We start from the raw sequence: 27,922 nt of genomic DNA, 5'->3' as shown, positions 1-27,922 counted from the left end.
CCCTCCTGCCAAGCTCCGTGTGTCCCTCGGTACATGCTGTGTCTGCCGGGCTGGGCAGGACTGCAAAGCACCGGGCCTTGGGTCTTGGCCTCCATCGGATGAACAATTTCCCGTTGAAGGTTACTCACTTCCTGTTTTCCGTATTTAGATAATCTGGGCCTATTGGGAGCTTTGATTTTTTGTAAACTTCAGCTGTTTTAAACGTTAAGTCGCGGGAGACTGAGGTAAGGGGAAGGAGGGGGAAAGGCCTGGAGACAAATTAGGGTTATTTAATACTGGGACTGTGTTCTCTCTGCAGTGTTCTAGTGACCATTAGAGCATGTGAAAGGAAGGTCAGGGGCTGACAGCATGGGAGATGGCGAGAGAGCTGCTTCACAATGGGCCAGGGCTGGAGGCACTGCGTGCAGCTCTGCGTGTGCGTGGGGCTCTCCGTGAGGGTGTGTGGTCAGCACTTGGAATCAGCCGGGGGATGCCCTCCAATGACTAATGTCTCCAATGTGTCATCTGTGCCACAAACAGCTGTATGGAGGTGGTAAGAGCAGTGCAGCAGCTCCAAAGCAAAGGCAGGGAGGAGCTTCTAACCTAGAAAGTGCTGTGCCCTTTCCCGGTGCCTATCAGTACACACCACATACTGACATTTGTTAGAACTTGCCCTGAAGTTTGCTAGGCTGGAGCAAGTTAACACTTGTGTGGAGCTGATAGGGCAGGTCATGTCTTCTTTATGCCTGCTTTGCAAGGGTAAACTGAGGCACAGAGCGCTGTAATTCTGCTTGTTATCAGAAAGTGAGTGTGTGAGGGAATGGGGTGAGTCCTGGCACCAGTCAGGCAGTGGTCTGCCTCCAGAGATGTGCTTTTTCATCAAGAACATATTTCCTGTGCTGCTGGGAGTAATGCTTGGAAAGAAGAAAATAGTGTGCAGTCCAGAGTGCCTGTAAGCTCAAAGGTTATGCGAACAATTTTGGTCTGTTCCTTTTTGTTCATCTAGTTCTCTTCTATCTGTGATTAACTCTCAACATTTTACTTCCAATTTTTTCAAGGATCCACAAAAAAGAAATTAAAAATAAAATAAAATAATGGATGGGCTGAATAAAAGCAAAAGTGTGTAAAATAATCTGTATTTTACAGGAAAATCCAGTAGGGATTGCCTTGAGATCACCCCAGCAGTATAACCAGCCACCAGAATGTCGATGTGGGCAAGTGGGAGTCAACTAAAGAACTAGAGACAGAAAATCACAACCAAATAGACAACAAAATGCCCCAGGTAAAGAAATCTGCTGTGTACTCTCTGCCTGACAGAGAGCAGGCAGGAGCTGAATCAAGAGCCAGAGGAAACTAAAAGCATTGGGGAAGACTTCGGTGAAGCAGGTCTTAGAAGAAACAAGGGTCCATGTTCACATTCTGGCATTGATAGGCCCAACTCCAAATGATTTACACAGGCTCTTGACCCTCCTGAGCCAGAGTCAACTTTCCCCCAAATAACTCCCTGCAGCCCAGAGTGCAGAACCACAGAGAGAGGCGCGTGCAGGACACAGGCAAGTGGCTGTTTTCTGCCTGGTGCTGCTGTATAGGCTGGGTTAACATTATACTTCCCTGATTCAGGTTTTTATAGACCAAACAGTAGCAGTTCCCTGCCTCAGTGGTATGTCGAAGCCTTTCCCTGAAGGAGGGGTTAGTTCACTATTGTGTTTCTACCTGCTGGAAGTTTTCTTTGCTGTATCTCTCACCCTGCAACCACATTTTGTTAAGATGTGCTTTTGGTGCTCAGAAATGCAACTTAGCTCTGACTGCAAAGCATCTCCAATAAGTTTTCTCTGACAGGGGTCCTAGACCTCCCAGCAGCATCTTGGTGCAATGTGAGCCCTGGATTTAGGACGAGCTCTGGATCTGGCAGAGACACATCAGAATGAATCACCAGGGCTGACTGCAAAGCTGGCACCACAGAGAATTGCACCCAAAGCTGTTCAAGCAAATGGTGTCTCTGAATTGGCAGCAGCCGGCTGCCCTGGTGCTGAGGTTTGATCTGTTAGACCCAGAGCAGCCTGATTTGCACTCATATAACCATGCTTAAAGAACAGTCACTTACTCTCACTTAGAAATGTTTACTTGCAAGGACCAGATGGCCCAGGGAATTGGGCTAAACAAAGCATTTTACTTCTAGGTCATGCATTTTAATCCAGTCCAGGTTGGTGATAAATTAACATACTCACCTGATAGCCACTTTTGGCTTCATTTTTGGTTGTTTTTCAGGCTAAATTTCCAGGGGAGATGCCTCACCACAAAATCTCCCTCTCTGCCCTGCCACAGTTGGTCCTGATTTGACTGTCTCTGTGGAGAAGCCAAGGATCAAATGCTCCATGGCGCCAGACTGTTTTCTTTTGCAGCCTGCAGGTAAGGGGAAGTTGTCCTATTTCTGGCTGTGTCACGCCTGCTCTGCGGATGGGCAGGAGTTCAGTTTGTAAATCTGCTGCCCCAACCCTCTCTACCAACGTGAAATTAATTTTTTTAAAAATGGGAAAATGCTTAATTGCAGTTGACATATAGGCACTCTCTGCTATGAACTTTACATGCAATCACAGATAACAGCATCAAAATTAATGCCTGCTTCCCACTTGTCCTTCTATAAGCAATAAACATTTGGCAAGTCAGTAAATAACAAAATTCTCATGTGGCCATCTACAGGTCACCAGGATACTTAAGAAGTTTGCGTTAATTATACCATGTTTGCCATCAAAGAGGGGATATTAACCCTTTTGAGCTGTTGCAGGAAAGCAGTGGAGCCATTTGAAAGTAAGTAAAGAAAATCTTGTCACTAAAAGTGCAACCTTTGCAAAATAATAATTAAAATAAAAGGGATGTTTGAAGCAAAAACCTCAGTAGACATCATGGAAAATACAGTACCTTTTCAGCTTCCCTTTTATTTATTTTGTATTTTGACATCAAACACTCCCTGTAACCTAATCTTCTTGGCTTTTGATGTGGCCGTGGAGACATGACAATTAAGCACCGCTTAAAACAATAATCCCAACAACAGGAACCAAAGGCAAGTAATGTCAGGGTTCCCCCCTCAAAAAAAATCCTGTCCCCCAGTGTTTGGTGGTAGTGAAAGGACTATAAATCCCAGTTTGTTGCCTTGATATCTGCTCTGTGCTTACACTTTACGTTGAACTTTACACACTTGCTCCATTTCCATTCCCTGCTGTTTGTTTTTCTTCTGCTATGCGAAATGTCTGGAGACAAACACAATACACACATTGCAGAGAGATGGTTTGATCTTTCACAGATTAGTGCCACCTGACAAACATGGGATTATTTATTATCTGTGTTGCAGGAACTGCTGAAGCCCCCGCTCAGAGAAGCACGCCCCTCCGGGCGCTGGGGGTTGCACCACCCCTCCTGACAGCCTGATGGATTATGGCCCCAGTTCTGTCAGTGGATCCAACCAAACCAGCAAAGGGGCAGAGAGGCAGCCCCCAGGTAAGCCACCATCACAACCTGAATGGGATGTGTACTGTGCAACCAAAGCAAATAGCTTGATTATTCCAAATTTTAAAGAGATATTGCTAGTTCTCATTTCTCAGCTATTCAAAGATGGAGGGAGAGAGACTGAGTTTAGTTATGATCCCATTTTAAACCTGTCTGAAAAAGAACGTTTCTTTTCAAATGAAGCTTGCACAGTATGCTATAAACTGCCTTTTTTTTTTTTTTTTTAATGGGTGTTTGCACTAAGCCTTGCTGAACAAGTTAGAGAGATGATTAACTCCTCTGAAATGATGCAGGAAGGCCTTGTCCCAGTTGCGTGTTCTTCCTTCAGCACGCGGAGAGCTGCTGTGGCTCCGTGGTATTCACAAGCAGGGCTTGCAACCAGGGCTGGGCAGGAGGCTGCAGGGGGAAAGACAAGCACTGCTGGAAAGGGCTGGAATTCACACACACACACACACACTGAAAAAGGAACCCAGGTTATTTTTTTTTATTTTTTCCATAATGAGTGAAGAGTTATTCCCAAGCTGGTTTCCACAGGGGGTCAGAGGAGGAAACCCAAAATTCACTAGCTGTTTTCTTGAAAATATTGTTGCAGCGGCAGCAATGCCCACCTCTACACATGGCAGGGTGACCTTGCAAGACTTTGCTTCACTTTGTAAGGCCTCAAGGGGTTCCTTCTGTGAGTCAAACTCGTCTGTGTGATGAAAGCAGCTGCAAAGTTTTGGTGCCATGGAAGATCTATTTGGTAAGCACTTTTCTCCATCCTCACATGCCAGTCCATGTGCACATCTCCCTGCACTCAGGGCTGCAGTCCTGTTCCCAGGGCAGCACTGAGCAGCTCCAGGCTGCTTGCTCCCTTCACTCCACTGATAATGACAAATGGCAAGAAACAGGTTTCCAGGTGTTGAGTGTTCCTCTGGAGAACTTTCCCTGGCCTAATACGGGTCCTGCCTTGAAATCCATTAAGCAGCTGGCCTCTTTTCTATGTTTACAGTGCTTTTAAAATGTGTTTTTAATGTAAAAGTATTTCTCCAAACACTTTAATAAAACACTAAAAAAAAAATTCAAGAGAAACCACAGTTAATAATCTCCAATGTGGCTGCTCCCTCAAAATTTAAACTAGCTTAGAAACTTAGGCACACTTAACTGCATGACCTCGTCACTCCAAAGCAACACTGGAGAATGAGCTTTTGTAACTGTGCTTCCAATACTAAATCATTCTTTAACTACCTTATTTTTGTCCTACCCTGCTAGGTTTTCGAAATATCATAGCCTGTTCTGCATGAAGTATAAGCTCATAATTCTACTGGCAACAATGACGATAATTTTTCCTCTCTCCCTACTAAAAGCAGTTTTTATGACATGAAGCAGGGCACAGGTAGTTTCACAAAAAAGGTATTTATTATTCTTAGCAATATTCACCTTGAAGGAATATGAGGAAAGCATACACTTTTTACAGACAATATATAAACATGTTGTACATAATTAACAATAATTTAGTTCACTAATCCAAAAATAAGCAAAATAAAAATTAAAATAAAAACAGAAAATACTGAAGATTTTTTTTTATGCTGATACAAGTACAAAATAATTTAAATCTCAACTGCTGTTGTCTATGCTGCAGTGACTGACAATATATTGCACTTTGTCAACTGTATCAGTAATCCCTGTCTTTCACCCACACCCCTTCCCCTCTGCCCAAATCCAACAGAAATTTGAGTTGGGTACAACTAATGTACAACTGTACCATTCTAAAAGGTAAAAAGTAAAAAGGACCTAATTTTTTACCTCAGTAGATTAAAAATTCTTATGATTTCTCCCAACCAATTTAGTTTCCCATTTATTTCCACTTCTTTACAAAGTGCACCTATATGCCTACACAGACCAAAAAGAGGAAAGCAGGATTTTCATGGCTGCTTGGTTCTCAATTATAAAATACTACATTTTAGTAGGCTTAAAAATTACAGGCTTAAAAAAATTTACATACATCCTTTTTTTTTGTTTCACTCTATTTTTTTCTTTAAAGCAGGACTTTTGCAGTAAAGATACAATTTGGCTTGATCCAAAAAAAAAAAAAAAAAAAAAAAACGAAAAAGAAAAACCCAACAACAAAATAGTTAAAATTTAAAAAAATAAAATAAAAAGCTTTTCACAGAGTTAAGCTTACGTGGTTTACATTATCAAACCCCTCCGTTCATTGGGGCATTTTCATCAGAAGTATACCTAAATATGTACACTGTATGTTATACTGGAACTTGTGTTCACGAGAGGCATCAGATCATAACAATCAATAGAACACACTTCACATTGGCAATAGCTTTGTTTTCGGTCATTTACGTACAATATGGTTTCATAATGGGAGATTTAATTTTTTTTTTGTTCTTTTCTTTTTTTCATATAAAATCCGCTATGGAAAACAGACGTTCCCCTTAGAACGATGCTTTCCCTCAGCTGTGTCTCTGTGTCTGGGATTTGATGGATGTGTGAAGCTCAAACTGATTGTCTCTCTTTTTCCCCTCTCCAGTGATCTCAGCCTCATTTCTGCCCTTCCTCCCAGTGGAGTCCACCGGGGGTGGGTGCCTGAGACAGCACGCGCTGGCTGCATGTGGATGTGGTGGCCACACTGCCCAAAGTTTACCCAAGCAGCTAATCTGCATTATTAAGCGACAGCTGCCAACACAACAGAACAAAATGCTTTAACCTCCAAAGTCTGTGAGCAGGATGGTTTTTGTGACCCATTATAGTATTGGCTGTGCTAGAACTTATACAGGCATTTACCAAAATTGTGTTGCTGCTATCACCCCTTGCTAGTGCAGGATTGCCTTCCCCAGAGTTTTTTCCCAACAGTTTGTCTGACCTAGGTTGTCTAGTTTGAGAAACAATAGGGTAGTTGGGAGAGGGGCTCTTTTTTAAAGTAAATCTTTCATGTTAGGGAGAAGAATGAAGGAATTGTGTCAAAATAATCACCATCGTGGGTATATTAAAATCCCGTATTACAGCTACATTTTTGCTTTGTTCCTCGCCCTCGCAATCTTTTCCCCCTTCCTAGTAACTTTGGTATGGAAGATAGATGGAGCTAATCCAAGAGGGCTGTTGAGTACATTTCCCCTCTCCTTGTTTTGAAGGCAGCTTTTCTTACAGGGTAGCCATTGCAAATGACAGCACAAAAACATGCAATCAGAGGGGCTGAGGCTTTTTGTGGAAAACAAAATAAATATGACTTTGTGTCTGATTTTAAAACTTATGGTTTAATAAAGATGCCCTTTTCTTTCTTTCTTTTTTTTTTTTTTTTACTTTTCTTTTTTGGCTTTTTTTCTTCTTTTTTTCCCTATCCCAAACAAAGTCCGCAATAGAAATCCAGCATGTCTGGCTTCCAGTGAGCCAGTTCCATCCTGCGAGGCTGCTTATATCTCTTTACAATATTCACAGTAATAACAAAGAGAGAAAGGAAAACCAGTTCCGAGCCTTCTCCTTCAGCTTCTGCCATCTTTTGCTTCCTGCTGGACCATTAAGTATCGAACAGGTGAGTTCTTTTTTCTTATACCTGAGGGGGCAAAGTGCATTACAGGCACCACTACACATTTCTGCAGAAGACCCATCATTTTCAAGGTTTTAGTCCAGCATTAAAAGTTAACCACATGGGAGCAAAGGTCTCCTTTTGCCATCCCTACATTCTCCTCTTGGCAGAACATTGTCTTACTGGGTGTCATCTTAGGCAAGTCCCACGTTCTTAATATCTGGATGGGTCTCTTGGTCATCAGGTTTTATCCCATGGCTGTAACCATGCTGGATGGGTGTGGGTGTCCAAATGAGATGCTGGAAGATGGGTGTATGGGGGTAGGTGTTGGTAGGATGTGTCCAGAGTGGCTGAAAGGTGGCAAATGCCCCATGGGTGCCATGTGACTGGCAAGGGCGGCAGCGCTGAAGGGAGACGACTTCTCCTGCATGCACTTGGACAGTTCCTCAAAACACTCAGAGCCTTTCTTGCTTTTCTTTGATTTGTTGGACATTTTCCTATTCCTGGTCTGAATTCCTTCCTTTTTCATGGTCAGAGGCCTGTTCACCTGCAAGAAATGAGAAAATCAGGCTCATGCAGACAAAATGACCTTATTGTGCAAAAATGAAAATATTTGGACAGCCCCCATGTGTTTTTCCTGGATGGAGACCTTTTTCTGGCCAAAAAAAATGGTGTTTCTCTCTGCAGAACTTGTTTATATTGATTTGTTTAATAAAACCACACACACAAAAAACCCCTAGACATGAAAAACAAATTGAGCTGAATTTGGCAGCTGATGACTCTCTTTCCCGTAGGCTTACCCTCAGTTCTCATTAATTTCCTAATAGAAGATCAAACTAGGAGGCACACACTGACCCAAATTCAGTCCTGAGACATGAGCAATCTTGTACCAGTAACCTCCGTTACCTACAGTGTAAATAACGTTCCAACGTATCAAGTGTTCCTGCTTAGGATTAATTTCTTTTAAAAAAATTAAATAATACAACAAAGCCTTAGATACAATTTATTTTTTAAAAGTCAAGATGAAGATAGCCCATCAGGATTAATTTTTGCACAGAGCCCATTCCAAATGGGCTCTGTTTCTGGAGGGAAACAGCACACAAAACCCACTTAGTTCAAACCAAGTGTGGCAGCTCTGTTTTGCCTGGTTTGCCCAAGCGTTAGAAGCCAAGCTAATACATTGTAATGTCACTGAACTTAGCATCACTATGCTGACAAAGAACGGCTGTCACTTCCCAGGGGAACCTTAGAGACGGGGAAGGAATAAAACAACAACCAAACCCCTGAAACCAATAAAAGCCTAGTGTACGCCATGCAGTTAAGACATCAATCCACACTAGGCAAGCAGCGACACATGAGATGAGTAAATACTCACATTGTGCAATTTATAGTAGAGTCCACAGGCATTACAAACTGGGTCCCCGTTTGCATTACGTCGCCATAAGGTCGTGGTGGTTGTCTGACAGTTGGCACAACAAGTCCCTGCTCTCCTGGCCGCTGACTAAACAAAAGAAAAAGAAAATTAAAATGTATCACCAGGTGGAGGGAGATCATGAGAAAGGTCAAACTGGACTCTATTTAATTTGGGGAGAATTTGTTACTAAGATTTTACGGAGCATCAGGGCTGGAGGAAAGCTGCTGTAGATTTTAAGTTTTATGGACATTATGTTTTTGTTTAAATTTAAATATTCTCCTATGCAAAATTTCAAGCCCCATGCCACTCTGTGCAAGTAAGGAGAGAAACAATGAATCTGATTCCACAAACAAAAATTTTAGAGGGGGAAAAATATTCTTGGCTTTTTCACATTTTCCCTTTTCAGGATTCTAGAATACATCATGAAAATGCATTTGCCTTTTTATTTTTCTTTAATGACAAATTTAGTCTTTGCCAATGTTGGGACTGGATTTGAAAACAGGGAATCTTCAAGAATGTGATTTTTACCCCTACTCTGGCCCTTGAAAGGTGAACATAAAAGAAAATGAACCACATTACTTAGCTGGGTGCAGTATTTATCAGAGCCATCACTGACAATTCAGTTTGCATTTACAAGTGAAAGGGAGAAAACAAAACCGGCTCCAACTTTCTTTAAATATTTAGCAAACCAAATTTCATGCCTTGCAGCAATGATTCCGCTGACCCCAGTCTGCCGCCTCTGTCCATACTTAGTTCCTTGGCTGACAAGCCCTCAAACAACTGTCTTAAAATTAAACAAAAACGCCAAAAAATCCACCACCCTTTCATAAAACTATTGTTCTGCTGAAATCAAGGTGAGGCGAAAGAGAAAAGCCCAAACATTCACCCGCGTCCCAAAACAAGAACAGGAAAAGTAGAACTGCAGGCGCCTGTGATTCCTGGACAGGCTTTTGTCTAGCAGACCCCACGATAAAGCGTCCTTTGTGCATGGACAGTGATGTATAAAGTGTTATGGACAGACTATCTGCACCCCGTATTTTGGGAAATTATTTTGTTTTAGAAACCTTCAGCCCTGCCTCTAGAAATGGTCCAAACACCAAGTCCATTTTGTGCTACTGAATTAATGCTGAAGACTCAGTATTTTCTTAAATTGGAGTTTACTTCCTAAAGCGTATCAATCACGGTCGTTCCCTGGGGGCCTTGCTCCCTGGATATTTCTGCAATTAGCCGTGGAGAGCCATGGGGTGAAGCCCAGCAACGCTCACAGTAATGCACAGGACATCTCCGTGAGCAGAGCCAGTCCCAGGGCAGTGGGATTCCCAGAGAACTCGGTGTGCTTCCCTGCCCACCAGCCCCAGCGGGGAGCGGGCACCGCTGGAAGCACAGCTCGGCCCGCTCACCGAAGAGGAGCACAGGGTTCTGTTCTCACTTGCACTTGATTTATGCCATGGCCCCCTGTAACTTTCCCAAAGCTGATGGACGGCTCAGCAGCTTTAGGCAAGAATCAGGCCCTCAGAGACTCATTTATTTTGGTGCCTTACTCGCCTGTGAGAACAGGCCAAAGGCAGAAAGAGGGGGTACCCCCTACTGCAAATGCACTCATGCAACCCAAACACAATTAATGCCAGACATCCAAATGCTGACATTATTAATACGATCACTTTGTTGTTGCATGGCAGATGAACAAATTCCCAAAGATGGCCACCTCCTCTCCCCCACAAACAAGCAAACTACAGTGGAAAAAGGGGCAATAAACAAAGCTGTAAATCAATTAAAACTAAACATTTAAACAGCTAAACACTAAAAAAAAACCTCTCTAGTGCCCCCCAGACCCCGCACAGTGAGCTAAGTATAACAGTCTCCCAACACACTCTGGAAGGTGGAGACCTGTGTTTGCATATTTGAGATGGCTTACTGATACTCAGCTATGCTGCTTAACTCTATGGCCTGTCCCATTCAGCCTGGAAAGCACTTGAGCTTGAGAGACGATAATGTTACACTGTTGTCTTAACATTTTTCTATATGTCAGTCACTTTAGAAGGCAAGTCATTAAGAAGCTTACATAGCTGAAATTCTGACTCAGGACAGAAATCTTCTATATCCCACCCCAGTTTTAGAACAGTAATGCCAATTTTCTGCTCTCTAAACCTCATTGATATTTGCCCACGAATAGCTAGGGGACTTAGGCACCATAAATCACAAAGCTCCAAAAAATATATTTATTATTCTTAGCATTTTACGCATTATTTGCGGAGTAGAGTGTATTAGAAATTTCAAAACAGCAAGCATGACTGGCAAGGCTTGCCTATAGAAACTCTCTAAAGCTTTTAGAGTCAGGAAACAGATACACAAAGTTTCATTATCTTTAACGTACAGATATCCGGATAGGAAACTACTACCAGGAGCTTAGAAAGGACTTTTTTTTTTTTTTTTAATCAGTCAAATGAAAATACAAAGTATAGGTGACTCCATGGAAAAATAATAGGATTTTTTTTTAACAGTAGGGGATTGGGGAGGGAACCAATATTAATATTGCCAGAGAATATAAGAGTGAAAATTACTTCATGGCTTTTATACAAATAATTTTTGAGTAGGGAGCAGTAGCTTTGACTCATCTGATTTGTTTTGCTTTTCTGGAGCTGGAACTTTTTTTTAGTACATGGTGGAGGACATTCATGCTCATAACCCTTTCGCTCCCAGTGTGTGCCCAAACCGTCCCAAGAGGCCAAGTAAATGAGGAATTAAATTAAAAGCTGTCATCTGAGGACAAACGGGGAGAAGGACACACGATATCCCGCATGCACTGTGAGCGGCAGGGAGGCTTGGGACAGAGGCGGGCTGGCGATCCTGCCGGGATGGGGGCGGAGGGGGAGATGTGCCCCGAGGCACGGCAGTGACCTCGCCGTGACTGACCCCAGTACAGTACAGCTCGGCTCCACGCAGGGGCTGAGCGGAGATGAGGCACGACTGACTCGTGCCTGTGTGTGGTCCCGTTGCCTTATTTATCCCCAAACCCAGGAGAAATAAAGACACCTACCAGCCTTCGCTTGGGTTTAATGAGAGGTCGGTTTTGCCCGTTCATTTTGTGGTAGAGCCCGCAGGCGTTACACAGGTAATGCCCGGTGCCATCTCTTCTCCAGAGAGGGGTAGCAGTGGCTCCACAGTTCACGCACTCTCTGCCTTCTAAATGGAAACACGAAGAAAACAGATTTCTTTCTTTAAAAACTAATTCACAAAATCTTTTTGTATTGCCTTTTAGGCATTTTTCAGAAGTCAAAAACGGTGAGTAAATTCTGTTAATTAAGCACAACCAGACAGCAGTGACATCTACAGTACAGGCAGCAAGGAGCTCAATGTTTCAAGAACTCCCAGGTTCCAGTGAGTATTTTATGTCATGATCAGGAATAGGCAGCACTCTCTGCAAAGTGAGAAAGAGTGACACTCTTATTGTGTCAGATGGAAGTTATCATTTCAGCAAGAACTCCCTCAGTCTTCACTGGGCACCGCTCCCCTCCCGGATCTATTGCACTCCGGTGGTGAAATCCTGTGTTCCCCTGCCACAGAAACACCCATGCACGTGCACACAAACACACACTTGCAAATACACAACACGTTAAAGAGAGAGTCAGAGGAAGAGGTTTTCTAGAAATAAATCTAAGCAAAAAGACCTCAGGTTCTGCACTTTATTTTTTTTGTTGCAAATGCTACCAGATGAGAAAGTAGAGTCGAGCAGACTGGGAATGGATACAAAATACCAGAGTCTCAGTTATGATTTTTGTCCTAAAGGCATAAAAATGCTGTTAATGCTGTTCTTTGAGAAAGTTCAGTTTCACTGGACATTACTGTAAAAAACAGGCCTGAGTGCTTTTCTGTTCTGTGATTTTTCAACAATCCAGTTTGGATTTGGTAGGGAGCAGTTTACCTTCATTATTAGTTTTTAGTACATTGTGGTAAACATGGCATTGTAGAATGGCTGCATTAACTAAAACACAACATGTAACTCCAATATATCTGTTTCTGCATCAGAAAGCTTCCTACTAAAAGTTCATTTGCCTTGGATGGTTTGAGGGCAGGTCTGCTTAATATAGAAATCTCTCTTAATACCGTTTATGCAAATCCTACAGTATTTAACTGGAAAGGAAATTCTTTTTGCTAATAACTGAAGCAGGCCATGTTGAGTTCAGCGGGGCTCGTGTCTGCTTTAATCTAGGGAGTGGGTAGCTTTTAAACAACACAGTCTAGAGTGAGAAATGAGGGGAGCTTTGCAGCACTGCATTTGTAGCTCTTGTCCCTCCTAGGGCAGGAAGCTGCAGGAGTCGTCCTGTCGTGAGTCTTAGTTTTCCTACAAAAACACTGAGTGGTCACGAACTTTCCCCAGTTCCTTACACTGGGAGCTCCCTTACAGAGGGAAAAAAAAAAAAAAAAAAAAAAAAAAAGAGAAAGAAAAAAAAAAGAAAAAAAGAAAGAAGCAACTGTAAAACAAAAGAAAAAAGATCCTTGTTTTCCCCCATCTAAAAATCATCGGCAGCTATGGGACAAAAATTTTTTAAAAAGCTACTCATGATCCCTCCTGTCTTTAGAGACCTGGATCTTGAATCAGTTTCCAAACTCAGGAGGTTTGGGCTGCTCATTGCCTCTAGCTTCTCTTCTATGCACTAAAAATGCACACACATAGTAGCAACCGCCTGAAAATAACGGCGGAGAAAGAATGTATTTTTCCCTTCCGAGGCATCATTTGAAACAGTACTGATGAGCTTGTAAAATAGCTGGTATTTTTGTTGCAAAACTCGTAAGAGATCACATTTCTAAATTATTGTCTACTTAAATAAAAACATGTAGTGTATTCATAAGTGAATATGTTCAATGCAATACATATGCAAATGCCTATAGGGCCATTTATTTTTAAAGGGCTAAATTCAGCCCCAATATATTGGAGTTAATTTCCTTCCATCGGTGAGAATATTAAACCAAGAAGGTCAGTAGAATTACATAAATTGTCATAATTTGTGTCTAGCTGTATAACTACTGCGATTTCAAAGTGGGGTCAAAACTTTGTTCATTGCCTGATTTACAGATTTAGGACTGCACTTTTAGAAGAAATGCAAGGAAGGGTGGTGAACATGGGAAAGGTCTGCAGGCAGTCGTTTGGAAGCAGAGATAAGTCTGATTCAGGGTAAAAAAAAAAAAAAAAAAGGTGGGGGGAGTATTTTCAAGTTAAAGTTAAGCTGGACTAAGTTAGCAGTGACTGGACACCTTAGTCTTTTGCACTGGTATGTAAACTATATTTGAACTTTTGCTCTTGTAAAATGCGAAGGGAAAAAGGCCCTTTGCGATCTGAAGGGGACAGGCCAGGGAAGTTTCGCTTTCGTCTTGCGCTGGGGCTTTGGGTGGTGTTAATGAAGACATGGAAATTACGGAGGGAGAAATCCCTATCCCTGGAAAGTCCCTATGTGTCATCCATGAGGGTTTGCCTGACTTGAGGGAGCAGGGTCGAGCCTGAGCCCCTCGGGAGCCTGAGGCCTGCTTTTCTCCGGTGAAAAGGGTTCGGGTTTCTTTCTCCATATAAATCCCTCTTTGTACAACGAGGTCTGCTGGCTCAGACTGCCCTGGTCCCGTGCCCCGCGGCCCGTTCGAGTGCCCTGTGGCCAGTGCCTGGGTGCACTGGCACCCCCGGGAGCCCAGTCCAAGCTCCATCTCCTACTTTTAAAAACCCAGAAAAGCAGAACCAAGCAGTCACCTGTCCCTCTGTCCCGAAGAGGGCCAACACAAGCGCCCAGCTTGCAGCAGCCCGCATGCTCACCCCAACAGCCGGCGCAGCCACCCGCACGAAGCCCCGGGAGCGCGGCCCTTCCAGCCGGGACGCGGCGGGAAGGCCACGGGGTGCGACACTTACCCGAACAGGACCTGGCCTTGCTCCGCGGCTTGGGGGTGAAGCTGGACGCGGGGCCCCCTAGAAAGCTGCCCGGGTGGAAGAGGCTGCTGCTGTAGTCGTGGGCTGCCGGCACGTAGGAGGGGTAGGTGGGGATGGGATGGTGGGTAGAGGGCTGGGCCCCCATGCTGCTGAGGCTGCTTCTGAGCGGGCTGGCGCTCTCCATCTTCATCCCCTCCGACAGCGACACTTGGTACTTGATGCTGTCTTTGTCCTCCTGCCGAGCCCCGGCGGAGGAAGAAGGGGAGGCGGCGCTGGTGGAGTTGGGGTCGGGGGACACTTCCTTGGGAGGGGTCGGGGGGAAGCCGAAGAGATGGGAGCCGGAGTGCGAGGCCGGGGTGAGCGAAGACACGGAGGCTGTGCTGGAGGTGCTGCTGCCCGGGTACACCGAGATGGCCCCAGGCGCTCCGGCCGCCGAGGGGTGAAGGGGTGTCTTAGTGAAGGGGCTGACGGTCCAGGGGTTGTGGTGATGGGCAGACAGTGCCGCCTTGCTGCTGTCCAGCCAAGGGATCCCGGGGCTGTGGATAAGATGAGGCCGGCACATTTGACTCCCGGTCAGGCGGGCTGTAGAAACACAAGAGCGTTTGGGGTCAGCGTGGGGCGGCTCAGCCCGGAGCGGCTGGGGAAGACCCCAGCTCCCCGTGGTTGGGCAGCTCCTCGGTCTGCGGGCAGCCGGAGGACAGGCGGAGGGAAGACTGCACAACCCGGGGAAGAGCAGCGGGCTGGTGCAGCAGCCCCTTCTCCCTGTCCCGTCTGAGGAGATACCAGCCAGCCCGGCCAGAAGGAGCAAGGGGAGCAAGGAGGGTGACTCAGGCAATCCCTTTCCTCCCACTCCATTCCTGGGTAAAATGCAGCAAACCCCTTTCTGCTCTATCTTTCTGAACCGCCGTAATGCTCTCTCTTCGGCTCCTAAAAACACCCCCAAATAAAATCCATCGCCGGTTTGAATCGGTTTGTATTTTGCATCCGGGAAGTAGCCGTGTCTGAGAAGTTTTAGCCCGTGCGCACACTGTTTCCCCTTCCTCTCTCACCTCCCCCCTTTCTTTCCCTCCCCTCCGCTAGCCCTTGGTTATCCCTTGGGTTAAAATCCACTTGTGCCTGCCTGTCTATCCTGTTTTCGATCTCCTTTTCCCCGGCTCCGACACACCGAAGCGGCCGCGAGTGAAACTTCTCACCCCCGCGCAGGACACCCGCGGCTCGTACGGAGGGGCCCGGAGCGCTGCCGAGACGGCGGGGAAGGGGCCGGGGTGCTCATTTACCGTGTGCCTGGCTGTAGGAGACCCTGGCCCGGGCATGGGCGGAATTGGCGTAGTAAGGGTTGCCCTGGGAGTCCAGGTGGTTGAAGAAGACGTCGACTTCATCCGGAGGTAGGAGCTGCGCTGGTTCCATGTAGTTGTGAGCCAGCCCGGGGTGGTGGCTGTCGGGGTGCTGCCCGTTGAGCACGGCGTGGTGGGCCATCCAGCGAGGCTGATCCGTGGCCACCTCCATGGCCTTGGGCCTCCCCTTTCACCCACCCCCAGGCCAGGAGCGAGCGGCGCTCGGTGGGGGCGGGGAGTGCTGCTCGGGGGGTCGCTTTTGGCGCTGCCTGGTGGGTTTTAAGAGATTGGGGTGGCTTTTCTTAGAAAGAAAACCGCCGGGTGACTGGAGCGCGCCCTCTGAGGCGTGGGAGAGGACCCCTGAAGTCAGCGTGTCCCTCCGTCAACAGGCGAGGAGCGGAGGCAGATCCGGGGAAGCGCCAGGGCAGCACCTGTAGGGAGAGACAGGAGGGGTTAGCAGCTCGGCAGCCGTGGGTGCGCTGCTCGCCGGGCCGGCTCCCGGCCGGCTTCTTTTCCCAGAGGTACATGGAAGGGGAGGGGGAAGCAGAGCCCCTCCTCCCTTCCAAAAATATCCTGTCCCCAAAACTCCTTGCCTTGCTCTCTCCCTGCTCATTGCCCCACAAAATAAACAAGAGATCCATTTCAAACTCTTAACACACACACACACACAAAAAAAAAAAAAAAAAAAAAAAAAAAAAGGAAAAAAAGGAAAAATCGGGAAAAAAGGAAATAGTTTCGTTCTCCCCCCCTCGCTAGAAACGTCAATAGGAGTTTTTCCAGCTGGCTTCAAAAGCGGGGTAAAAAAGGAAGAACGGCAGAATTAATACAGCGTAGTTCTAGCAAGAACTCCAACTGACACAAAAGGAAAAGTAGAGAGAGAAATAGGGAGGGGGTAGAGAAGAAGAGCGGAGAGAAGAGTGTTTAGAGAAAGCAGCGAGTGCGCCCTGGCAGTGGCGCGGCGACCCCCCCGCGCCCCACACTTACCCGGCGCGGGAGGCTGGGTGGCGTTGAATGCCGGCGTGCAGGATGCGAGTGCAGCAAAGTGGGGGAGAACGGAGGGGGAATAAAAAAAGCGAAGAGGGAGAGGAGAGGGGGAAAGGCAGAGCGAGCGCGGGAAGAGCAGAGGAGGTTGGATAGAGAGTGTTACTCAGATGGCAAAGCCGCTGCTCTGGCCGACTCGGTCCCATCCCCGCGCATCCTATATGAGCGCTGGCGCCAGCTGGCCGCGGCGCCGCAGACGGGCCGGGGTGCGCAGGGCCGGCGGCCGGGCCAGCCAATCCCGCCGCCCCACACCGCCCCCAACCGCACCCCCGGCCCCAAACGGAGCCGGCCGGGGGTGGGGGGGGAGCGCGGCAGACCCCCTCCTCCGCCCCTCTTCCCCTGCTCGCAGCATCTCGCCAGGCAGCGCCGTGGGGGCTTTCCCCGCCCGGGCGCTGCACGCCCCTGCGGGGCGGGGACGGCAAAACAGAGGGGGTCCCGCCGGGGAGTGCGGGGATGCGGAGTGGGGATAGGGGGGTGCCGGGCGAAGATGGAGTGCGGGAAGGGCTCAGCGATGAGGCCGACTCCGCCGGGTGCTGCCCCGCCGCTGAGCCGTGACTTTCAGCGCCGCCGCCGGGATGCCCGGGGCTGGAAATCGGCACCGGGGAGATAAATATGCTAAAATCCCTTAAATCAGGCACACCAGCGCGTAGCCGGGAGCGGGACAAACCTCAGCCCGGTCACATTAATTTGAAATAACTAACTGGATCGGGAAAAAATAATTCAAAACAAGTAATTGCGAGGTTCCGCGCCGATCCCAGAGACCGACGGGACGAGCAGGGCCCGGGCAGCGGGGCCGCGCCGAGCCGGCTGCAGGGCAGGGAAGGACCCTGACCACTCCCCGGCCCCTAGTGCTCGGGCCAGACCCGGGCTGGGGTTGGCTGGCAACCCTGGGCCCGGGCAGCCGAGCCGAGCCGATCCGGGCCGGGACACAAGGACGCTGGGACGGAGTATAGCCTCCCCGGTGGGGCTGCGACATCGCTAATATTTTTTTTTTAATTTTTCCCAATCTCACACTTTTTCCTTAAAATAATTAATAACAAAAACCAAACATCACAGTTTCAATATTTGCAATTACTCGTGTGCTCTGGGGCGGGGAGCGGAGGTGCATCCTCTGAATCAACAGGCGTTTTCTGCGGAGTTTGTGGTGCAGTTCAGCGGCAGCAGCCGGGGCACCGGTCTGGCCTCGCCACCCGCGAAGGTGCGGATAAACCGGTCCGCCTTTGGGGCGGAAAATAACTATAATGGGAAAGGCACAAACAACTCCCCGGAGCGCGGCCGGGCGCTGCTGCGTGTCCCGGTTCCCAGGCGCTCCTGCCCCGTTCCTCAGCCGCAGCTTTCGGGGAAAAAGGGAAGCGCTGATCGCAATCCTTCAGCCCTCCTAGCTGGGCGCGGGGAGGACGCTGTCCCTGCCCGGGGATCGGGGCGGGGGCGGCGGGGAGCAGCCCCTCCGCTCGCCGGGCAGCGGCCGCGGCTCCAGCCCGACGGCGCGGCCGGGGCGGGGGCGCGGGAGCGGTCGGGGCCGTGCGGGCTTGTGCCGAGCCCCACCGGGGGGCTGCGGGCGGGGGCAGCGGGGCGGCCCCGAGGATGCTGCTGCTGCTGCTGCCCCCGGAGCCGCCCCCGCGGCGGGCAGCGCTGGGGGTTGGGAGCTGGAGCCGGCCTCCCCCGGCCCGACCGCCCCAGTCACTACGACGCCGGGGCTCTGACGTCACCCGTCACTGCCAAATTCGCCAGGAAATGAACTTAAAAAAAATAACAATAATAATAATAATAATGACAATAATAATAATAAAATTCTTTTTCCTCGCTGCGGAGCACGTCTGGTCGGAACGACGCGGGGCTCCCTCTCTTACTATTCCCCCCCCACCACTCGTTGTTCCCCTGTAACCTTCCCCCAAGGGACTCTCAATGCAGCCCCCCGGGGGAAACCCACAGCGCAGCCCGGGGGAGCGGGGGCCATACTGGGGGACCTAAAGGTTGGGATAGGGGGAGGCGATTATGCTTTCCCCCCTCCCCCTCCGCATGCTCTCCTCTGACGCCTCCTCCACCCAAAGCCCGGGTGTCCCGCTCCTCCCGGCCCCCTGACCTCGGGGCTGTGTGGTGGCGCCGGGACCGCGGCGCCCCTCGCCCCCTCCTGCCGCTGCGGGGGGGTCGCAAGCGGTGGGGCCGGGCAGCAGCTCCTCCGGCGGCTGCCGGGCGCGGAAGGGGCGGTGGAGCCGGGCTTCTCCCGGGACGGGCTGGTTGGCCCGGGCAGGCCGGGGACGGGCGCAGGGCCGGGCTTGGTGGGAGAGGGGCCGGGGTTCGGGAGGGCAAATGCGCCCCACGCTGCGGAGCGTGCCCGGGAGCCTCAGTCCGGTGGTGACCGGCAGGAAAGGGAAACAAAGCAAAAATGTTTTAAAAAATGAAAAAGGGAAAGTTAAAAGGCAGAGAGAAAACCAAGTGGGATTTCCAGGAATCCGCCTTCTCCCTCCGAAGCGATTTACTTTCTACATGCACCAAAATCACCCAAGTATCGCCCGAAAATGGATTTTTTTAATGTTTTGAAAGAATGGTAACTATAAAATAAAAGCGGGCCTTTTCAAGTAGATCCCCTCGGCGCCTCGTTCTACCCACCGCCGGAGGCGACCGGGGCCGGGGTGCGCCGTGCCCGTAGAGTCCCGGCCGGTGGAGCAGAGCGGCGGTCAGCCGGGATCACCCGGGCCTCCCTGCTCCCGCTCCCGACCGCCAGCGAAATCCAGCTCCTCGCTACATGCTTATTAATTAATTTGGATGTTTTAATTACTGCCCTCCTGCCATCAGCACGGACACGCGATTTTGGGGTTTTTTTTTGGGGGGCGGGCGGAATGGGGTGGGCTGTTTGTTTTAGGCAGGTGATAAAATCGCAGTTAACGAGCTGATAATTCGTTGGTGTTTGTTTTAAAAGACAAATTGTAAAGATTAATCAGGCGGCTTGATTTATGGCGAGGCAGACCCCGGCGCTGCCCGGCCAGGGCTCCCTGAAGCCCCCGTCTCGGGTTACCCGAGGCCCGGCAGGCGAAGGAAAACAAAAGGGGCGAGCGGGTGGCGGCGGCGGCTCCGGCCGCGCCGCCTCGGGACCGGCTTCCCCGGCGCCCGCCCCACCTCCGGGCCGGGGGTCCGGCTACCAACTCCCCGCCGCCGGGTGCTCTCCTCCGGCGGCCGGCGCCTCTCCTCGCACCCACCTCTCGCCTTCTGCAACCCCTCCCATTAAAACCCTTTGTAAAATAAATGACCCCTCCAGCAGGGATGAAAGATTTCTCCCGAGAGACCGGCTAAGCTGGGAGACTTCCTAACCGGCCAGCTCGCAGTATGTTGGTTTATTTTGTTTTATTTTATAATTTTTTTTTTTTTTTTTTTTTTTTTTTTTAATTCCCGACGTCTCCCGTCCCCGCTGCCTGGTACTGGCGAACCGGGTGCCGACTCTGGTCTCGGCCGCTCAACGCCCCGGCGGCACGGCAGAGGTTTTTAATTGAATTAATGCACCCACCGGGAGCAGCAGCGAACTGCGCTGGCTGCTGGAGGCGAGCGGCTTAGCTCCGCTCCGCAGCCCGCCGCTCACACGGCTGGTTAAGCAGCTCTTCCCTCAATTTTCTGCCAAAGCTTCCCCGGAGAGGGTCCGGCCGGGCCCCACTCACCCCGCGCCTGCCAACCCCCTTTTACCTTCTTTCCCCCCTTCCTCCTACGGGCACTACGGGCTCCGTTTTATTACCTTTATTATTATTATTATTATTATTGCTGTTGCAATTTATTTTTCGCTTTTAATAAGGGAGCTTTGCTAGATCTGGAAGCACAACTGGTTATTTTAATTTGATTGACAAGTGATGTCATATCATTAAGGGAGGGGGGGAGACAACATGTTTTAGCAACAGTTAGCAGTGCCATGTGATAGAGTTGACACCTATTCTTGGGCAGAGGAGAAAGCAGAAAACAAGCCGGCGCCGCACACGGACCATTTATTTACATGTCCGGAGAGGGGATTCTTCCTTTTTTTTTCCCCACCCTTCCTTCTGTGTATTTGGATCTGGGAAAAATTGTACCTGAGGAGAACCCCCAGACCCCAGGGCACGTTCTTGCAGACAGCCCTTTCCTGGGGTGCCCCCGGCTGCCCCCAGGGCCACACTGTCCCGGTGCACTGCCCGCTGCCTCCCCGAGGTGCAACCCACAGACGCAAGCAGGGAGGGCAGGAAAACTCCGTGAAAAGAAAGAAGAAGAGGGCGATAAGTGCTCTGTGCTTAGCACCGCACGGAGCCGCGGCGCTCCCGGTGCCGGCGGGCGATTGAGAGCCCCGGGCGGGCTGGGGAAGGCGGCTGCTTGCCGGCGGGGAGGGGGCTGGGAGGGCCTGCTGTGGCCGTCCCGCCCCTGCTCCCCCGCAGGTTGGGGAGCGGCCGGCTCTGCCAGCGGCTCCCACCCGCCCGCAGGTAGGAGCCCCGGACAGCCGGTCCCTGCCAGCAGCCCCCCAACCTGTATCGGGTATATTTCCTCGGATTTTTTGGAGGCGAGAAAGTTCTTGCTTTCTGCCTTAAAAAAAAAAAAAAAAAAAAAAAAAAAAAAAAAATTGTCGGTGTTTTCGGCCCTCTGGTCTTGTCTCCGCTTTGCTTTTCTTCTCCCCCGTCCTGCATTACTAGCTCGTATTAATGGCTCCTGATAGGGTTATAAAGTGACACAGTTACCTCGTAACCACAAGACCCTTACTTAAACTGCATTAAGGAAAAACAAAAATATTTTTTAAAAAGCGCTAGAGATTTTTTTTTTTTTTTGCTTATTTTTGTAAATACGCTATCCCCCCAACCCGCTGAGGATTTCTGCGGTGTTTTTACCCCACCGTGGGAACCCTCGGTCCCAGTCTTGCTCCCGCACACGCCTTCACCTGCACTTTGTCCGCAATTTGCCTGGTGCCCGCAGCCCCCCGGCTCGCTAGGCTGCAAAATAAAGGGGAGGAAAAGCCTCAACTAGACCCCAGCCTGCCCACAAAACCGCCTTTTGTGTAAGTTCGCGAAGAGAAATGCATGCGTGGGGAAGGGGGAGATTACACACGCGCAGCTTTGTCCAGAAAGAGGTATAATTTTCTTTTTCAGGCGCTGCCAGGAAAAATTTCGTTTGCAGGATCTCTCTTTAATTTTATGTATATATTTTTTTTTTTTTCTTTCAAGGTTATTGCGGAAGGATGTTTTGTAGGAGAGAGAAACGAGGCCGACCCCGCAGGTTTGATTTGTTTGTCCTCAGGCAAAACTTTGGTGGGGAGAAACCGACCCGCCACGGTAAAACGGGACTCGACTCACGCCCAGCAACGGCGGTGCCCCGCAGCCGCCTGCCCCGAGCCGCGGGGCTGAGCCGGGCCGGAGCTTAGACTTCCGAGGAAAAATATTTGCGTTTAATAAAGATGCTCCGTGCGCCGGGGAAGAACAATCCCCGCGACAGAAATTCGCACTCCCTTAGTGAAATCGCTTTTCTTATTGAAATCGCATCAAAACCAGGCAGGCTTCGCTCCTGGGCGCTTCTCTTTTTTTATATTTTTTTTTCATTGCCTTCCAGCCTGAGCACCCCAAAGCAAAAGGAGGATAAAGAGGTGAACTTTGTACATACAAAAACAGAAAAAAAAAAAAAAAGGCGAAAGGGTGAAAGAGTCGGCGGAGAGGAGCGGCCGTTCCCCGATGTGCCTGGGTAATTTTAAATCATGCAAAGCCCCGTAAAGCTGCCGCACGGGACTGGGACGGGAGGACTCCCCGGCAGGCAGGTGCAGAGAGAGCGGGGCCGGGCCCTGCCGGCTCTCGGGGCAGAACAAACCCTCGCATCTTTTTTTTTTTTTTTTTTTTCTTTTTTTTTTTTTTTTTTCTTAATGCCCAAATCTGCCAACAAAGGGAGAGAGGAGATAGGATGTAGCTGCGGGGAGGGGACGCAGGGCTCTCTGCACACCCTGTCTCCGGGAGATCTCTGCCTGGCCGCCCTGGGTGAAATGCAACTTTCCAAGATGGAGATTTAAATAATCACCCCAGTGACAATGGGAAAGGAAAAAAAAAAAATCAAAACAACCAACCACAGCCCGGAGGCCCCGCTCCCCGCAGGGTGCGATGCGGGGAGAGCCCCGCCGCCGGGCAGAGCCGGGGGAGCCCCGCGGTGCCCCCGGGCAGACTGGCGCTCCCGGCCGGCTGGGAGGCGGCAGCCCAGGAGGTCCGGCCGTACTGGGGACATTTTTTCGTTCTTTACAAAGCCTGCCAGATTTGTCCCTGGGGAAAACTGCCCCAAGACAAGCGCTCCCGCAGCGGGACCCGCACCTCGGTACTGGCAGGGCCGCCCCCGGGCCGCGCAAAGCCGCGCTGCCGCGGCCCCTTACCTTGCTTCTCGCCTATCCTCGTTTTTCTTTCAGTTCTCCGCACGGTGCATGGGAAGCGTCAGTTCTGCTCCTCGCGGGGCCGCTCCGCGGGCTGGGGAGGGGTTCGGCCGCCAGAGCCTCCCCGCCTGCCCACGACGGGAGCGGCGGCTTTGCCGCGGGCGGAGGGTGCGCACAACCCGGCGGAGGGGCTGCCGCCGCGCACGCTGCTGAAAACTGGCAGCAGTTCCGAGCTGAGCCCTTTTTTTTTTTCCTCCGTTCCCTCCTTCCCCCCTTCCCTTCCTCCCTCCTCCCTCCCTCTCCTTTCCTCTCTCCCTTCTTTCCCTCCCCTTCTCTCTCTCACTCTCCTGCATTCACGGATGGCACAGCGAGCCACTGTGTATTTATGTACATAATACGGCAGCTCGTCCCCTCCACTTCATTTGCATCATTACAATATCTGTACAAGCACATCACATTGTCTGTTGCTTGCACCTTTTGTTACGGTTGCTGTCACAGTCTACGCGACTTGACTTTCATATTTTAAATGAATTGATATTATACCAACAACACGCACTCACATCCCAGGCGCAGGGAAACCGGGCTCCGGCGCGGCGGGCGCCGCAGCCCCAGCCTCTCCCGAGCCTCTCGTTTCTGCCTCTGATACCAGGGAAGGTGGGCTGGGGGGAGACGCTTCATAGGATCAATTATTCCTATAAATTACTCCTAGTCGTATTAATTTTCTTTCTCCCTCTAGTGAAGGAAATGCTTTGGGAGTCATGGATTTTTTTTTTTTTTCCATTGACCAGCCTGGTTTTTGTATAACCTCATGTTTCTTCTCACACCTTTCCCTTCCAAATTCAGCCTTTCGGGCGATGCACCTGCATGTAAGTGAGGCAGAAGAGAAGCTGGGAGAGGCACAAGCAGATATTACGCGACGAGTCGTTGTTATAGCTAGGAAAAAGACGGTAAAACACGTATTTCGTAGAGCACTAAGAAATTCGGCCAGAACGAATGTTTTCGGAAATGTTTGCGCGCCGCAGCCCTGGCTTGGCAGCCCTCACCTGCCGGGTATTTCCCTGCCGGTGCGTGTGTGTGCGGGGCTGGGGGCTTCCCTCGCCCAGCGCCCGCTGCCTGGATGGGCTGACGGGCGCCGGGGTCGCGGGGGCCGCGTCGAGGCGACTCGGGGGGCGCGGCGCGATTCTCCAGAGGGGGGGACAGGCGGGACCCCAGCCCGAGGCTGCAGAAAAACCATATTAATACAGAAACAAAGGCCGGACCGTCCGGTGGGGGCCCTGCGGGTGGTAGGGTAACGAAATATGGTTCGGGAAGGGAAGGAGAAAAGTTTCGCGGGAGAGGAATTATCATCATAATGGAGGTAAAAATGTGAGCAGGGAAAAGAGGGAGGGGGATCCTATTCTGCTGGCATTTTCTGTCTGTCTTTGTGATATGGTTCGGGGGAAAAAGGGTCCTTGATATGCGGCAGATAATTCTTATCAGCCTCACGCAGCCCATTTCCAAAGTAAGTGTTTTAATTACTCCTCCTGTATTACCCTTCATCCTCTGAGAGAAGATACATCACCAGATTTATGCAGGGGAAAAATACAAAAGAATGTGGTATTAAAATACATACATACATATATCCCCTCTTTTTTCCCTTGTGCCCAGGAGGAGGGAGACGCTGTCGGCAGCCGCGTCCTGGGATCGCCCGGCACGGAACGACTCCAAAACGAGGAACTGTCGCTCAGGCGGAAAAACTACGGGAAAAGTGGGGTTTGAAGGCTGCAGATTTTTCCCCAAGCGGGGTCAGACGGGGATGTGCGAGCCGGGGGCTCAGGGGGCTGAGACCGGAGCAGTGCCCACCCGCGCTGTGCCTGCTCTCCAGCCGCGCTGTCCCGGGACAGCCGGGGTCACCCCTCCTCGTGCCACCAGACACATTGGGGGCCGGGAGTCAGGATTTTCCCCCCATGCCCGCTGGAAGAGAAGGATGTTTTTCTTTCCTGTTAAGTTTTCGTACTAAAGATGTCATCTGAAAATATGGGAGGAAGGGGGACCGTGCTCTGCTCTCTTTCACGGTAACAACCATATCATATTGAAAAATATGATAGACAGTAGGGAAAGATTTCCTCCCCTATTAAAAAAAAGGAAAAAAGAAAAAGAAAAAAAGGAAAAAAACCCAACCTTTTCAATATTGATTCAAAAAAAAAAAAAAAAAAAAAGAGGGAGAGAATTTTAAAAAAGAAGAAGCAGCACCAGCAGCAAGGAGAATATAGGCTCAGCAGCTCTCCAGGTTAGCTTCCTTATTATTACTATCCAGGGGTAATTTTTCATCTCTGCTAGCTAATCTTTGTTCCTTGTGAAGATAATGAATAGCCCAATCCTTATCTCCTGGGCTCCTGGAGGCTGCTGGAGAATGGGGTTGAACAGGGTTGAAAATTGGTTCCAAAGTGCTGCTGAATAAATGGTGTTCCTTATCTCTCGCTTCCAGATTATCGGAACCCTTTCAAAACTCACACAACAAATACAGCCACCGCATCTAATGCATCATTTACCAGAGCAGATCTCCGCGTTTGATCGGCAGATAGGCAAAATCTATGTATTCCTTGCTTTACTTAGTATGCATGGATGCGGGGCTGCTGTGCACGAGGGTTGCCCCCAGCCGGGCCTGGGACACCCCCGAGGCTCTTGGCACACGCGGGTCTGTGCTGTGGATTCCGTGGTGACAAGAGTGTCCCCTGCCCATCCCCGATCCAGGGGAGCAGGGGGGGACAACAGCTCACCGTGCAGGGTGCTGCCACACAGCAGGCTTGGAAATCTGCGCTTGCTCTGCCGAGGTACTGGTGGCTTTGCAGGGAAGGGAGAAGAGTTGTGAACATCATCCTGGGCACCTCAGGCACCTGCTCACACTCACACTCACTCCTGCACCCACAGCCTCCTTCACCTGCCTCCCTGGCAGTCAGAGCTTCAGGAGTGATGAAGTGGGTGGCAGCACCTCTGTCCCCACGCAGAAAGCCACATCCAGGCTCAGCTGTGTCCCAGTCCTGCCCCAGCCCTCAGCAGTCTCAGGGTCCAGCTGGGTCAATCTAGTGAAAACTCTCAGTGCTCCCCCCAGCAGGTTCCCCCCAAACCCTGGCCATGGAGCCCTGCCAGTCCCTTGGGTCCTCCACAGGCTGGGCTGGGTGATCCCTCCACCTCCCAGCCGCAGGCAGAGAAGGGCACCTGAGACAGCCCAAATTTGGGAAGCAATTGGTGATTCTGAGGGACAAAAATAAACCTTACAGAAAGGGAGTTATTTGCTCCTAGAGTTAGTGTGAAGTCTGTCCCTTCCAGCTCAGGACAGTATCAGATTTTTCTTCCTTTCTTTCTCTCTTCCTCTCTTTCTCTAATTCTCTCTTTATTTCTTGTTTCTTATTCTCTCTCTTTTTTTTTTTTTTTCTTTTTTTTTTTTTTTCCCCTCCCAGAACCTATTTATATAGCAGTAAATGCTTCCCAGTCTGGGTGTGCAGCTCCCAGCTCCAGAACAGGAGATCCCCCAACCCAGAGGCAGGGACAGATGCCCCTTTGGCTCACCGAACCCTTCTTTCCTCTGGCAGTACCTGAGCTCGTGCCCAGGAACCAGACAAGGAAACGTTTTATTCTGCACCACTGCAGCACATGACATGTTGCTAGCACTGCCCTGGACCCCCAGGCCAGAGGGACAGCAAGATTCTGGCCTGGGGACAGGACACCCACAGTCTCCTGGTCCACTCTGCCTGTCCAGCAAAGCTCATCTCGTCCCTGCCTGGAAAGAGAGAGAAACTTTCATGGGATGTTGCAGGCAAGCAGCAGCCCCTACCCGTGCTTGAAAGTTTTGCAAATGTTCAACTTGTACTAATTTTGTATGGCTGTATTCACAGTTGTTCTCTGTAAAAAATGGACCTGTGTTAGTTTATTAATAACCTAAACATTACGCATTAAAGACCTATGAGTGACACAAGATGACAAAAAGCTGTATTTTTCCAATATACACAAGCACACATTTAATAACCTTCTATTGCATCTCAGCTAGGCCTTCTCTCTGATGGTTCCCATGGCAACTGAGATAAAAAAGCAGCCATTTTCCATATCTCTATGAAAGTCTATTATATTGCAGGATTAGTTCATCTTCTGCTAAGGTCAAACACAAAGTCATACAACCTGAAATATTTAGAATCCATGTACATTCATTTTTTTATATGCCCTTTCATTTTCCACAAAAGACTGGGCTCCTCTGAGGTTTTATTCCCCAGAAAATGCTAAGCAAAGCAATAAAAAAATCATGATTAGCAGCTGATGAAAAGTTCAATTGTTTTTTTTCTCTCTTTTTTTTTTTTCTCTCTCTCTTTTTTTTTTTCCCTTAAAAAAAAAAAAAAAACCACTATTGTTGGGCAGATAGTGCCTTCCCCATTTATCTCTATCAGCAGCCGTGATTGCAGCCGATACCTGCCGCCTAATTGGGCTGGGAGCGATTCGCAGGCGGACGGCGGCACCTTCCGGCAGCGGCGGGTGAGACGCGGCGGAGCCGGGGCACGGCGGCGCTCGGGGCCGGCCCCGCTCAGCAGCCGCGGCCCGCCGGGAGCGGGGCAGGAGCCGCGCTCGCCCGGGGCTCCGGGTGCTGCTCACGGCGTACCCCGGGACGGCACCGCTCGAGTCCGCGCCGGATCGAAACGATTCATTTAATCCCGCTGCGGGCTCCAGCACTCCGGAGTCTGCGTCTGCTTCTTTCGGCGGGGATGAAACTTTTTTATTTAGTAGTGCAAGTAGGTTCCCGAAGAATTTCACCCGCGAGACTTAGTTATTGCAGGCTTGCAGGAAAAAAAAGGGGGGGAAAAAGTGTTATACACGTCTGAGTGGCTCCCGTGAGCCCTGATCTCTTTGCGGGAAA

At 49.8% G+C, this 27,922-nt stretch overlaps 1 protein-coding gene and 2 long non-coding RNA genes across 6 annotated transcripts; 2 read left to right on the top strand and 1 right to left on the bottom strand.

The window, feature by feature from the left end:
- Positions 1-7,038, top strand: LOC137480684 (uncharacterized). Of its 3 annotated transcripts, none has more exons than XR_011003030.1 (5): positions 1-224; positions 2,248-2,388; positions 2,680-2,787; positions 3,329-3,474; positions 6,005-7,038. It is a non-coding gene; the product is annotated as an uncharacterized lncRNA (long non-coding RNA). The 3 variants fall into 3 exon arrangements; XR_011003031.1 differs by having other exon boundaries at positions 3,281-3,474; XR_011003032.1 differs by lacking the exon at positions 2,680-2,787 and having other exon boundaries at positions 7-224.
- On the bottom strand, positions 4,863-17,086 carry GATA2 (GATA binding protein 2). Its single transcript, XM_068201925.1, has 6 exons — positions 16,641-17,086; positions 15,600-16,087; positions 14,305-14,904; positions 11,449-11,594; positions 8,373-8,498; positions 4,863-7,544 (listed from the first exon to the last, which is right to left on the bottom strand). The coding sequence occupies exons 2-6, from the start codon at positions 15,826-15,828 to the stop codon at positions 7,245-7,247; spliced, it is 1,401 nt and encodes a 466-aa protein (XP_068058026.1). The 5' UTR covers positions 15,829-16,087; positions 16,641-17,086; the 3' UTR covers positions 4,863-7,244.
- Positions 15,569-27,326, top strand: LOC137480683 (uncharacterized). Of its 2 annotated transcripts, XR_011003028.1 has the most exons (3): positions 15,606-15,707; positions 21,863-21,914; positions 22,245-27,326. It is a non-coding gene; the product is annotated as an uncharacterized lncRNA (long non-coding RNA). The 2 variants fall into 2 exon arrangements; XR_011003029.1 differs by lacking the exon at positions 21,863-21,914 and having other exon boundaries at positions 15,569-15,707.
- Positions 27,327-27,922: the final 596 nt, after the last annotated feature.

Source organism: Anomalospiza imberbis, chromosome 11, assembly GCF_031753505.1.
Source record: "Anomalospiza imberbis isolate Cuckoo-Finch-1a 21T00152 chromosome 11, ASM3175350v1, whole genome shotgun sequence".
Classification (NCBI taxonomy): Eukaryota; Metazoa; Chordata; class Aves; order Passeriformes; family Viduidae; genus Anomalospiza; species Anomalospiza imberbis.
This window is presented reverse-complemented; position numbering and strand designations above follow the sequence as displayed.